Raw genomic sequence first — 14,399 nt, forward strand, 5'->3', positions numbered from 1 at the left:
ATAACCTCCAGCCCAGATTGATATACCCTGCTAAACTGTCTCTAGAAATTAATGGAGAAACAAGAGGCTTCCAAGACAAAGAGGAACTTGGGAAATTTACAACCACCAATCAAACTCTACAGAGAATACTCCAGGGCATTCTAGAGAGAAAAGTACTAGGATTCCAGGAACAGTGGCAGAGAGGCCTCAATGAATGGAGCAGAAAACAGAATGAAGAAGTTAAACAGACAACTGATGGCAAAAAAAAGAGCATAACAGAAATGAGGCAGAGAAGATTTTATTCAAAACTGATATGATTGATAGTATCAAGTCTGAGAGTATAGGCAACTACATTGAAGATGACAAAACTCTACAATACACATTCTGGTTTGATAACTGCTGGTTTTTGAAGTTTTGTACTATATACAAAGTTGTGTTTTTATTAATACTGTTATGTACTGACATATTCAATTATACTATGTCTGATGATATAGCCAATTCTATTGGAGATAATAACACAGGAACCATGGTAGAATGATTTGTACAATGGTCTTATATGTTTATTTTGTTTTATGTGTTTATAGAAATATGTTTTGTTTTGCCTTTGTTTTGTTTCTCCCTTTAATATAGAAAGGATAGAAATACATGTTAAGATTCATGTATGTGTAGAATCTATAAACAGTTTATGAGAACTGATCATATGACACATGATGAAATGAACAGATACTTTGAAGAAAAAGAGAGACTAAAATACCCAGTGAAATAATGTGAAACCCAGCAATAGTATTATTCTTTGTTCAGAGTGATAATAGCCTGCTTGGGTTTATTCAATCTCAACATAATTGAAAAGATGGATAACTGCATGTATGTTTAAGTGTATAGGATTGATAACCATATTTCTAAGTTTTTGTTGGATCGTTGAACAGAACTGGTTGCAATTGTACTGTTTGAATCCTCTCTTTATAAGCTCCACTTTAGTATCTTGAATAACTATTTGTAAGAAGACAATCTGTAATCATCAACTAGTGATTTCTGTTAATTTTTTTCTTTGAAATTATGTATTGTTTCTACCCGTTTTCTGTTTTGTTTAGTCTTTCTTTAAATTAAAAAAAAAAAAAAAGACACTACAGTACCCAGTGCTGATCATGAAGTGTGAAACCCAGCAATACTATTGTCCTTTGTTCAGAATGATTTTAACCTGCTTTAGTTTGTTTAATCTAAACATAAGTGAAGCTATGCATAACTGCATGTTTAAGTGTATAGGATTGACAACCATGTTACTAAGTTTTTGCTGGACAGTTGAATAGAACTGTTAGCAGTCTTGCTGTTTGAATTCCTACTTTACACACTCCATTTTTGTATCTTGAACAACTATTTGTAAAATGACAGTATGTAAATAACTAGTGATTTTTTACTCTTTATTTTTTTCTCTGAATGTATGTATTATTTCTACCTATTTTCTGTTTTGTTTAGTCTTTCTTTAAATAAAATTAAAAAAAATCTTTTCTCTTCTAACTGGCCACTTCTGTTACACAGTAGACACAATAGATTACCCAGATTGCAAAGTAAACTTTGAGAGTATGTATTCAAGACCTACTCCTTTGAGCAACATGCATGAGCTTTAGGAGATGAGTTTTGTGACGTCTAAGAGCAAACCCATAGGTGTTTATCCTTACTAATTTGAATCTCTCTTCAGTTAATTAAAAGATGCCAGTTAAAGTGAACCCTGAACTGGACTTACACATTTATTATCTTCAGTAGAACACTATTTAAATCCTAGGATGAGTACTAAACATTTACCTCATATATTGTGTTATGGTTTGTGTCTGGGTATCCCCCCAGAGCCTCATGCAGTCATGGAAGTGGCTGAGTCTAGCATTTGCATCTAGTGCTGGGATTGGCAGTCTGAGTGCTGCACCTGCCCAGGGGTGAGTAGCTGGCATACACTATAAGGGAAGGAAGCATGATTTTCCCTTTTTGACCTTTTGCTCTTATCATTTGTGGTCACCATGAAATGCTGCCCCTCAGTTGTGCCACCCTGCATTAGAGCCAGCTGAGTGGACAGAAACCTCCAAAAACTGTAAGCTAAATAAACCTTTCCTTCTTTCATTTTGGGCATAGAGTATTTTGTCTCAGTAATGAGAGAAAAGTAACCACACATATTGCTTTACTTTTTTCCTTAGGCATCATTATCAAAGAACCATAACTGAATTCACCAGGAGTAAGTTTTTTTTCACAGAAAGATTATTTGTAGTTGGCACAATTTTATACTTATGAATTGATAGTCAACAATTTATCAATATGAATTCATTAGCGAATGTGCCAATTGTTTTCCCCCTTAAGCCTTTTTATTTTGTGTGTGTGTGTGTGTGTGTGTGTGCCAGGGATCAAACTCACAACCTTGCTCTTGCCAGGCAGGCACTTATGCCCCTGAACTAAATCTCTGCCCCCCACTTAAGTCTTAACATACATAATTCCCAAAAGAAACTAACAAATTACAAAAAAAAAGGACTCAGCACAATGATTTCATATGAAGAAAATTTATTTCATGTTGTGAATGTAAATTTTAGTAGCAATTCTGTCGAACTCATTTTTCTTGGACTGTTTCCAAGATATTAGTTTAGCCACTCAAGATAAAATACATTATCTATTGATGTTTCAAAATGTCACAAGAGAAACATATACCAAAAGTTAAAACATGTTTGGATTCATTAAGTACAAGTGAACTGCTAGAAAAGCCATGATTTTAGATGTTTGTACTACCTCTATGGAGTTGCACAAGTGTCAGTAGTTATCAAGAATGGTTATGGTTGTGAAGATACTCCAGGTGAGTGAGGTGGGGACCATCTCTGAGAGCCCACTAATCCTGTTCCACACGTTTCAACTGGAAAACCCCATTTGTTTCATGCTGTGGTTTATAGACAATGAGAAGCAAATGTCATCTCTGCTCAGAGACTGTTCTAGCAAAAAATTAAAGGGCTACCATGGAAAGTAACTTGGAGAGTATATCCATAGATAAAGTTCCTGACTGTTTTAAGTAGAAAAGTGAAGAATAAAAATTTTATGTCCAGTGAGCACCTTAGCTATAAGGAGCCGGCAGTATCAGCAGAGAAGTTATTGTTCTTGTTAGTTTCTATGTGAGATTTTAGACTGAAAATGACAAACAATCCTTGAAGACAGATGACTTTTAAGGTTTTCAAGTGGCTCTGCATACTGTAGTAACTCCAAATAACCAACATTTGCAAAACACTTTTTATCCTACTATATAAAGAACAACTTATGTTTAACCCCATGATTCTAGCAGTAGATGAATGATTTGTAACCGATCCACTCAACAGAATTTTGGTTCAGACAGCATGACCAAAAATGAAATACAGAAAAAATTTCCTGGGTCATATGTTTAGGGTCCAAAAAGAGGGAGAAAGCAGCTCTACAATACAGAAAAAAAATCAATTAGTGGTCTTCTTTGTCTTTGTCACAGAAATATATGTTTTGAGTTAAAGAGATATACAGAGATTATAAAACCCAGCTCCTTTATTTTTGGAATTTTGGGGCCCAATGACTTATTCCAAGTCCTGTAACTAACTGGCATCTAACTCATTGTATCAGTCAACAGATAATTAAGTGTTCTCTGCTCTTAATTCCTATTTAGAAATGTTTTTCTATTTAGACATAATTTATGGAGTTCATATCTTTTATGCTATTGTCTAGCCAAGAAGACACTGCTAGGCCAGATAAGGTGAAACCTTACCAGTTTCTCCTGGCAACACATAACAGCTGGATCACATCAGGTAGATCCCAGTGAAGAGATGATTAGTAATTTAGAGTCCAAAAAAACAATTTAACACTAAAACTGCTTCCTCCTCCATGCGTCCCCGTAGCTGCTGCATGGCATCTATTCATGTTAAGCTTTTCACTCTCAAGACTCTAACACTCTCTTTGGTCATTTCGGGGAATATGAAGTTGGGTGGAGTCAATGCAAGGCTGATTTTATATTGTGATCACAAACTCAATTAATAGCAGTGACCAGTTACTGAGTCTTTAGTATGAAATTCTATATAAAAGCATGAAGATCAGTGTTAACATGACCCAGTAGATATGTGCTGAACATGTCACACAGGGCCATCTCTGAACTTAGCATCAGACAAGTCCTGTGGAGAGTGCAGATTGTTTTGACATCACCCAGGATTCAGATACGCTGGTAGATTCTCTTCCTTCTTGTAGGCAGTTATTAGTTTAATGTTAGTTACTCTCTACAGATGAACTCTGGCCTCATGAAGCATCACCTGCACAAGAATTAGGTCAGCTGTGTGTGTGTCACGGGCTTGGACACATTCAATAAAACCAGCCTTGTGTAAAGTTCCTCTACCATTGTGAATAGCTTGGGTTAAATTTACAAAACTGTTTGCTTATACTGTTCTGACATTTGACTCTGCTTATGTTGAGTTAGGTGGGAGTTTTCAAGCAGTTCATAGGCATCTTGCATGTTGGGGAGACTCTGCTTCCTGCCCTGGGTAGCCTTTTGGTTCTGAATATCAATACTGTTCTTTGAACAAACTCTCTGCCCCTTGTAAACCTGAGCCTGACGTTTACAGACTCCAAACTTGCTGAGTAGGATGAACACATCCCTTTGGAAATCCTTGGTGAAAATAGCATAGAGGAATGGGTTGGCACAGGAGTTAAGAGGATAGAAGAGTACTAGCAAAATTTTAGAGTTGGTGACAGTGATGAGAGGCTTGTTCATAAGCGCTGACAGAGCATAGAATGAGATGGGAGCCATGCACATGAAGTCGGTGAAGATCAGCACTGCCATCCTCTTAGCAATTTTGGTGTCTTTGTCCCCAGGGTTGTACTGGGGGTTTCTGACTGTGATATAGATCTTCACATAACAGGAGCAGACAATGATGAAGGCGACAATGTTGAGTGACAAAACAAGCACAATGTATGCCAGAGCAAGAGGGGTCTCTGTGTCCATGGGCAGGCAGATGCTGACCTTGGCATAGCTGCTTATTCCCACCAATGGGAGCAGGGCAAGAAGGAAGCAGAAAACCCAGCCTCCAACCATGATGGCATATGCATGCCTGAGATGGAGCTTCCGGTCCAGGCGCATGGCAAAGGTGATGGCGTACCAGCGCTCCAGGGTGATGACTGTCAGTGTGTACACTGACAACTCGCTGGCAAAAACAGTGAAGAAACCAGCTGTGTTGCAGCCAGCGCCAGTCTGCCAGTCAATAGCATGGTTATAGTACTCTGAGCGAGTGTAGAGGTCCACGGAAGCGATGAGGAGCAGGTAGATCCCCATGCACAAATCTGCAAAGGCCAAATTGCACATGAGGAAGCGTGGGACGGTCAGTTTGTAGTGGCTGGTGAGGAGGATAAACAGGACAAAGACATTTCCCAGGAGAGCCAGCAGGCTCACAAACCACACCACAATTCTCAGGAACCTGTAGCCCATTATGTCTTCACAGGGGTTGAACTCATCGGACTTGGGGGTGCACACCATGTCTTCATTGTCCCCACACACAGTGTAGTCGTAATGACTGTCAAAGGCCTGGAGAGTCTCTTCTTGGGGATTTTTGAGCTCCTCGCCAAAGCCAATGATCTCATCCTCTTGTTCTTCAAAGAAGACATAATAATGAGAGCTACTGGGGTTGTCCTGGAGCTGGGAGTTTTTCATGTACCCAACATTGCTATTGCTAAGATCTTCATAATCTTGGTAAGTGGGACCATTCAAGGCATTCACAGATTTTATCTGACGTAGGCTTCGGATACTGCTTTCATTACACATCAAGGACTCAAGGATTCTGCAAGGCAATGGAAATGAGTTACTGCTTGCTTAAAATCTGTAACATACAGAAAAATATGCAAATTACTTTCTCTGATGATACGACTCTTCAACACTCCACATGAGTTGGTTGGGCCTGTCTCACCCACATCACTGCTTAATTACCTCCTCTCACCTACTGAATTCCAGTGACACCAAGCTTATTTCTTATCAAGAATAGCAGTGAAACCACAAATATCAGTGATAAGAAAGCATGGAGGCTGGAGCCACACGACTTGGGTTAGCATGTGGCCAATTAGTTATTAGCTGTTTTACCTTGGCAGGTCTCTGTGCCTTGATTTATTCATTTATAAAATGGATAATATAGGGCTACAGCTGCAGGAGTGCTATTTGTTTGCTATTATTATTATTATTATTGAGAGCTCTAGAATTCCACATTCCTTTGCCTAGAAACACATGGCTGCATGTACTCATTACTCAGTTTTAAACTCAAATGTCTCTTTCTCAGAAGAGTCTTCCATGAGCTCCTCAACTAGATTGTCTAACCCTTGTGTTTATTTCCTCCAAAGCACTATTTGATATTTTCCTAAGTTTCCTTTTCATTTTCTAGTTTACTTCATTAGACTGTAGATAAAATGCAAGAGGGGCTCTTGTCTGTCCTGCTCACTACTCTGGATAGGACAGTGCCAGGCAGAGAGCAGATGACAAATAAATGTTTGTTGAACAAATGAATAAGTGGGCCCTCCCATGCAGATATGCTCATAAAAAAGATTCTGTTTTTCTGCAGATCACCAGACTTACCATAAAAGAAATGGTTTAACTTGATTCAGCTGCCAAGCAGATATGAATTGATCTAAACTGTTTGAAATGCCCAGTGGGCTAGCTGTTCTAACCTGTTCAGGGTTCGATGCACAGCTTGGTCCCTCCCCTGAGGTCCATCCACATTAGCCTCCTACTCATCCCTGATCCTTTCCTAGTCAGTGCCATATGGCACCAATATAGACTCTGCTGTCACCATCCCTGTGTTCTCCTCCTGGTTTCCTGCAGTTTTATGCCCATATTGGCTTTTTTTTGCATAGTGGTTGAGCTTTTTGTTTGCTTCTGCCTCCACAACTGGGTCTCCACTCTTTTCTGATGATAAATATGAGTATAGAAAGTCGATCAGCAGATACTTATACAGAAGCTAAGATGGACTGAACTAAAAATAAAGGTACCAAGGAATGGTACAAGTCATACAGAGGGAAATGTACAGGTAAAAGTGTGGCTGAAAGGAAGAGTGACAGCAATTATGTAGAGAAAAAGGGCCATCCCTCCTTTGAAACATTATTACCAGTCAGATATTAAAATAGTGTATATTACAATCAATGTTTATTGAGAACTTATGCTATCTAGGCCATCCCTTTCCAGATAGTGTCTGTTCAGCTTCTCCTTTTATTTTCTCAAAACCCCTATAATGATGAGCTTACGATCTTTTTAGCTCAGGGTAGTTATATAACAACTAGAAACTGGTAGGACTAGGGTGCAAACCAAGATTATTGCAAAGCCTGTCCCATGTAGCCAGCGAGCTGTGACATTTGCAAGGTACAAGCTGATCAGGTAGCCCACTTGCTTGTTTTTGTAAGATTGTCCTTCCTGTTTGGAATCTAATACGTGTTGCTTCTGGAAATGAGAAATAGAAATCACTTCTGGATAACCTCCATAAAGCTCTACATGACCTGGTCATGACTTTCCCTATCATATCACCCCTTATGAGCTCCCATTCCCCTGCTATCCAGAAATGTTGGCCTATTTTCTTATCTGCAACTACTTTTCAGTCACAGTCATTGAGTCTCAGGGATTTCTGGTTCTTACCAATGCTCCTAACGCTTTGCTACCTGACTCTCAAATCACAGACATTCTTCTCCAAACCTAGAAATTAATTTAACTTCTGCTATGGGCTTTAGTTAGTTATTCTAGGACCCTGAACACTTACCCTCTGATTTTCTTCTGGTTCTTAAAAGCACAGCAGTGGCTTGAATAAGAAAGATCAGCCCGGATGAGGTGCAGGAACCTCAAGGAAAGGGGAAGTTTCTTGAGAGTCCACGTGTTTCTTGCTACCAGCTCCTTCAGGTGCTCCAGGCCTTTGGCCGGCAGGGCAGTAACACTGGTGTAAGACACATCCCTGGGATGCAAGAGAACAGAACAGCACACAGAGGCAGTGAGCAGCCAGCGCCTTGCAGTCTTTGGGCAGAAAATAAACACACCTGAGATTACTGGGTAACTGATAGGCTCCTTCCTGCTACTGAATCTGCAATCTGAATTCCTAGTCTAAGGAGGGATATTAGGCATCTAAGTCAATAGTAGTTATAAAGCATTTCTCTTTATATTGCTTGAAATTTGAGTATTCACCAGCCACATTCTATCTCTACAGACATTTCATTTCATTCATCAGAATACTTTCAACTCTTGGAGTCAGAGGTGATTGTCAAGTTCACTCTGCAAAATGACACTGTCCACCTATTCAAGGGTCCTAAGAGGCAAGTGAAATAATACTGAACAGGCACAAGTGGTGTTACTGGGACTGAGGAACAGGGTTTTGGGACTGATGAACAACTCACTGAATGGATCAACACCAGCGGTACATGAAAACAATCTAAACATGCAGAATTTGAAAGTTCTAATCAGTCACATTGTGAGTTCATGGCTAAGAAAAACTTTTCCCCTCTGCCCCTGCATGCAATTTATTTAGAGTACTGTAAATGTATTCCTATAGAGAAGATTCAAGAATTTATAAATGAGATTCGAGCCATTTCTTCATACTATGAAATGCAAGAGTGATGGGACTAGGAATCAGTATTACATATTAATTACTAGAGTACAATTAATTCATAGCCTTTATTTTGACATTCATTGTTCTTGTCCCAATCCCAGAGAGTCCAGGTTTATGTCTTGTGCCATGAATTTTACTTGTACTGAATAACAGTTTGCATCAGACTGTGAATAATTAATCTAATATCTTACTATGTATTTTATCAATTAAATTCATTAAGTAGCATTTACATTTTAAAATATCCAATATAATTAGTAATTCTGGGTAAAATGAATTCTAAAATTTTCAGCTTCTTCTTAACACAGCATTACAATTGGAATTGGCTGGGATTTATGTTCTCAAGGTCCAAGGTGGCCGAAGTTTGCTTTTGGTTTTTGTTTATTTCCTTGTTTATTTTTACAGACACAAAGCTCGTATATTAACCTCATTCTCACCACAGAAGCATGACTCTAAGGGGGCAGGGTGTGAAATTTGTTAAGTGTATTGTACTCGATTTAAAATTCTGTAGCTCAGTATTTTCCAAGCTTTCCTGGCGGTAAGAAATACCTTTTGCATTTGTTGCTATGTGATCTCCAGGTAAATCTAACCAGGAAAACTGATACAGATGAGTGACTTGGATTTCTGAGAGATTGGAGAGATACAGAGTCAAGCTTCAGTGCAGCTGAGAAGTGGGTGAAGCCAGACTTTGCCTTGCTGCCTCGCCTGTTCTTTGGATGGTTCTCTTTCTCTTTTAGCTGTGCTGTTTTCAAGGTGCAGTGTCTTTCCAGAAACCTGGAAGCAACTTAAGTTTCTCTTTACTCCACAGTGCTTTCATGTCAAAGCCTCTCTTAGCTCATTTTCCCTGCTCTGCTAGTTGCTAAATGCAGCAGTTGTGTGTATTCACTGGAAGGAGTTTATTCTTTTAAGGGGAGTGTCTGTGTTTTAACATTTCTTGAGCAAACACTTTAATGACCATGCTAATTACTGTATTATAATCCCAAGCCAAGTGACTTAAAACAATTTTTTTATTATTAGTATAGCTTTTATGGAGCAGAGATGTGAATAGGGCTTAGATCAGAGATGACTGTCTCTGCTCTGTGATGTCTAGGCTCAGTGGAGAAGACCTGAAGGCTGAGGTGATCTGATAACCGGTAGCTGGGGGTAGCTGCAGGGCCCTTCACTAGCTTCTCTAAAGAATAGACTTAAACCCTGAGTTTAAATGGGGTTATTGATACGACCATTACATGAGACTTGCATTTCTAACAGTATAGCAGCCAGATTTTGAAAGAATTAGCAAATACAAGGCAAGGGACATGAAACCTGACTCCTAACGGGATGTGTGTCAAAGACTTATATGTGCCTTACTTTAAAACCATCATAGTGATCTAAATGATAGAGATTCCACTGAGGCAGATACTTGGAGCAGAGGGACTATTGGCTCATCACTGAAAATCAGCATTATTGGTTGAGGCACTGCCCTGGAACACATCAGAATCACCTGCAAAACAGACTGAGCCAAACCTCAGGCCAATGTCTGCAGATGGTTCAGAAGCTTCAGTAAGAGGGACTGAATCTGGCGGAGTACTGAGCTGCACTCCCAGTCCTTTTCCAAAATTTTGAGAAGGAGCTTGTTAGATTTCCCAGGTTGGTCCTGAACTTGTGATCCTCTTGCCTTGAGCGGAGGCCTCCCAAGTAGATGGGAGTCTAGGCCTGTGCCATCACACCTGGCGTAGAGAATGATTATGAAGCAGGTAGACACTGAAATTTAGACAAAGAAACAAGGGTGTTTTGGGCCAAAGAGGTTTAGGAAACTAAGGGTGGAGTTGGAACAGAAGCTGGGGGATGGATTTCTCAGCTTCAGCGTCCGCAGTGGGTATCTTCAGGTGGCCTCTGGCTCTGTCTTTGTCTTGTTGATGTGCAGGAGGGTTTGGCCAAGCATGGAGATAACTGGCATTGGGGAAAGTGTATAAGCCTTGTGACAGAATCATCAACAGCATGATGAGTGCTTGGCTTTTCATGGGTGCTCAGAAAATATTCACTGTCTCTCTGCTCTAATTCGGAGTTTATTTGTACTCAAGACAAAAGCATAGGACCCATCAAATATTGCGCCAGCCCAGATTTTAACTTGTGTATGCAACTGACTATTTGACATTTCCACCCGGAGGCCTCACAGGAATCTCCAAATTAGGGGTTCTCTCCAAAACTTAGCTTGTGACTCCCTCCTCCCACCCTCACCACCACCTCCTCCTTTTCCTCCATCATAGTAATCAGCACTCTGAGAGATATGTGTGACATCTCAAGATTCCTCACCATCATCACCCAATCAACATTAAATCTATCAAAAGTCCAGTGGATTTGAACTCCAAAATGATTACAAATCTACGTACAGTCAGCCCTCTGAATCTGCAGGTTCCAAAGCCATGAATTCATCCACTACATATCAAAACTATCAAAACAGAAATGGCACTTGTGCTAAAATGCAGGCCTGCTTAGTGTCACCATTCCCTAAGCAAAAGTAGAAGGTATTTGCATGACATTTATATTGTATTAGATATTATAAGCAATCTAGAGATGATTTAAAGTATACATGAGGATGTGTGTAGTTTATATGTAAATATTGTGCCATTTTATAAAAAGACTTGAGCGTTCCCAAAGTTTGGTACCTTCACAGGGTCATAGAAACAACAGAAACCAACAAGAACTGCATTTGCATCACTAACAAAAGCTTTCTATTTGTAGCCACAGCTTTTTTGTTCACTTTTACTCCCTCCCAATCCATCCTCCACAGAATAACCAGAGCAGTCATAACACAGGAAATGAGTAGGAGCATGTTTTGCTTAAAACCTTGCAGTAACTTCTTGATGTACTACAAGTAATGTCCATTCTTTATGTCAGGTCCCTCTCAGTGCTGGAGACCTGGCCCTTGACTACCTCTCCAACCTCATTTTGGGTAACTGAGGCCACTTGATGCTCTGAAGCACTCATTAGGGCTGCTGCTCTGAAGTATCCAGTGGGCGAGCTGCTGGTGGGTACTCCTATGGAGCTGGTCACTTCTCCTGCAGCTCACCCAAGGGTCAAGTGGAGAGGAACTATTATTTTTTTGTTTTTAAACACAAACTGGGTGTTCTCAGAAAGCAAGGTATTTGCTCTGTTTACTTCCCAATGATGTAGTACGGCCTCTTCTCTCAAAATTTCCCAAGTGCAGTAAATTTTCTTTCCGAGCCTACCAGTAGTTTTTTGTTTTGTTTTTAAATTCTCTGCTATTTTCTTACCATTTTCCCAGGACTTAAAGCTTTAATGCCCTCAGGGAATCTCTCTTGCCTTTACTCTTCCTTTGTGTCCTAAATATTTACAGTAAAATACCACTGTGTTCCCCTCACCCATCAGATGCCATCAAATGTCAACTATTTATGTGTCTACAGCCTCACGGTTTTCATTAGTATCCCCTTAGTTTAGGTCTCAATTACATTTCTCTTAGCTTTGTAAAAGCTTCCTGATGGTCTCCCAAAAATCTTTTACAAATCCCAATTTCAGACTTAGAATGTTTCTTCTAAAATGTGATCTCATTGTATGTTTGCAATCCGTGGCTGTCCCAGAGTCTACAAAATGAAGTTCAAGCTCCTTAGAAGAGTATCCCTCTTTCCCTATGGGTGTCTCTCCCTGAATTCTGTCATCTGATTTCTTGATTGTTTCTTTCATTTCAGTTGGAGCACATTTTCAAATAACATCTTAGGTAACACAAAAAGACATCTTCCATGTTCCTACATGTCCTACTCTCCCATTCAATTGATGTTTACCTGGTTAATATTTTTTTCTCCAGGATCCTAAATGTTTTACCCTATTTGCTTGTAGCAACTAGCACTGTTTTTGGTATGCCATTCATGTGCTTGTTCTTTGGTTGCTGAGTTGTTTTATGACTCTGGAAAAATTATTTTATTTGGGCTGGGATTGAATCCAGCATCTCTCACATTCCAAGCATATGCGGGTTTTTGTTTTGTTTTCTACCAGGGATCAAACTCACAACCTCCTGGTTGCCAGGCAGGCACTTGTGCTATTGAGCTAAATCCTCAGCCCTAAGCATGAGCTCTACAGCTCTACAACTGATTTATATTTCAGCTCTCTGGAAGTTTACATGACTTTTTCTTTATCCTCGGTATAAAATTTCATACAGATGAGCCTTCATATGGCTCTTTTTACATTTACTGAGCTGGGCAAAGGATGTTGAAATAATCTTTCAGTCTAGAGATCTGTGCTCTTTGGTTCTTGAGAATTTTCTTGTATTGCTCCTGGGGAAACTCACTCTTCTCATTTTCTGGAATTCCTAGTAAGTGGACAAGGGACCTGCTGGACTCTTCAGACATAGCTCCATCTTTTGTCATAATCTTTTCCTGTTTCTTTTACTAAGTCTTCTGGTATAATTCCTTAACTTTACTTTCTCATATTTAATTTTTGATTTTCACTTTGTGAGAGCTGGGACTCTGCTTGTTGTGTTCATGGCAGAACTGTGGACACCTAGGATGATATTTAGCCAACAGAAAGACCTGAGTACATTTTTGTTAAACACATAAGTCACTTCTAAGAGGACTTTCTTGTCTTCATTCCTTCTGTGATGGGATACCTGAGAACGCTCACCACAGTGCACAGGGGATGGGTTTTACTACACTTGATGCTGGCCAGAAGATCAGGTAATGATGGGGCAGGAATTTTAAATTCAGATGATCTGACTTTGAATCCCAGCTTTTGAGTCTGCTATCAGTCCTCTAACTTTGATGTGCCTTAGTTTCTGTATCCTGTGATTACTGAACAGTACAGATAGTGTGTTCTCAGTAAATATTAGCTATTATCACTGTCATCATCATTATTATAATAGAATGTCTGCAGATTGATCTCAGGTCACCACTTACTGCTTTGTTGAAAGTCTGGGTCTGTTCTCTGCAATGTCTGTGATTTCTTCAGCTCAGTTTCCCACATTTGTCTCAGTTTCAATTTCTCACATTAAAGCCTTTTTTGATTGGTGGTCCTTGGGTACACATTTCTACATAGGAATGAGGTTTTTCACTGCCAGACTTTGCTGTAAGGCCGTTGTGTATGAGGCTAGCCATTATGATGATGGACCACAAAATGCCAGACTGTAGATGTCTTTTTTGTTTTAGAATTTTCCAGTTTCTTCATGAAAGGGATTAGAAATCTCTACCTTAGGGGTCAGCTATTTGGATACTGGCACTTTATGTGAATGTAGTAGTAGGATTAATATTTCCAAATATAGACCTTCACCTAATCTTTTCTTGATGTTTTTAGATTTTGTCATATGCCATGCACATCACTTCTAAATTCCATATCTCAAAGGTTCTATGCAGGACAAGATGGCTGCCTCTGTTTGCTCCTGATAAGCTCACTAAGTTTCGCCTTCCTCCTCCTCTGTCTCTCCCAACCCTCAGAATGTTATAGCTATTCACACTGTGGATATGCTCTTACTTACCCTTTTTCCCCTTGTGGATTATGAATATTAAAAATTCCTTTTCATATTTTTAGGAGTATGTGAAGGAGAGGAAATATAGCCTAGGTTTGGCTCAGTGTATCATCTTTTTGAATCACTACTCTGCTTAACATGTAGAACTGTGTGAGGACTTAGAACAAATACAAGTGTAGTGCTGAGCCATACTAGACAGTTTCCCAACTTTGGAGGTGATGGAGAAAGAGTCTTAGTCTCAAGATGCTCCAACATTTAACATGTCAGGCATCATTTTAAGTCATCTGGAGCTGTACCTCTTCCTGTTCACACAGGTTTCTAGTTTACCACTTTGAATGCAGGGTTTTCTAATAGGGTAACTTCTTTACTAAAATAAG

The 14,399-nt window shown here is 39.5% G+C and overlaps 1 protein-coding gene across 1 annotated transcript in view; it reads right to left on the bottom strand.

The window, feature by feature from the left end:
- Window positions 1-2,499: 2,499 nt before the first annotated feature.
- Tshr (thyroid stimulating hormone receptor) overlaps window positions 2,500-14,399 on the bottom strand; it is a 154,324-nt gene continuing 142,424 nt past the window's right edge. Inside the window, exons 9-10 of the mRNA XM_003472460.5 lie at window positions 7,737-7,925; window positions 2,500-5,783 (exon numbers count right to left, since the gene is read on the bottom strand). Of these exons, the coding sequence (XP_003472508.1) occupies window positions 4,373-5,783; window positions 7,737-7,925 (1,600 nt within the window). The 3' untranslated portion in view covers window positions 2,500-4,372. The remainder of the gene's footprint in view (window positions 5,784-7,736; window positions 7,926-14,399) is intronic.

This window comes from Cavia porcellus, unplaced genomic scaffold, assembly GCF_034190915.1.
Source record: "Cavia porcellus strain 051 isolate PalLab524CR breed Dunkin Hartley unplaced genomic scaffold, mCavPor4.1 scaffold_31, whole genome shotgun sequence".
In the NCBI taxonomy this organism is placed as follows: domain Eukaryota; kingdom Metazoa; phylum Chordata; class Mammalia; order Rodentia; family Caviidae; genus Cavia; species Cavia porcellus.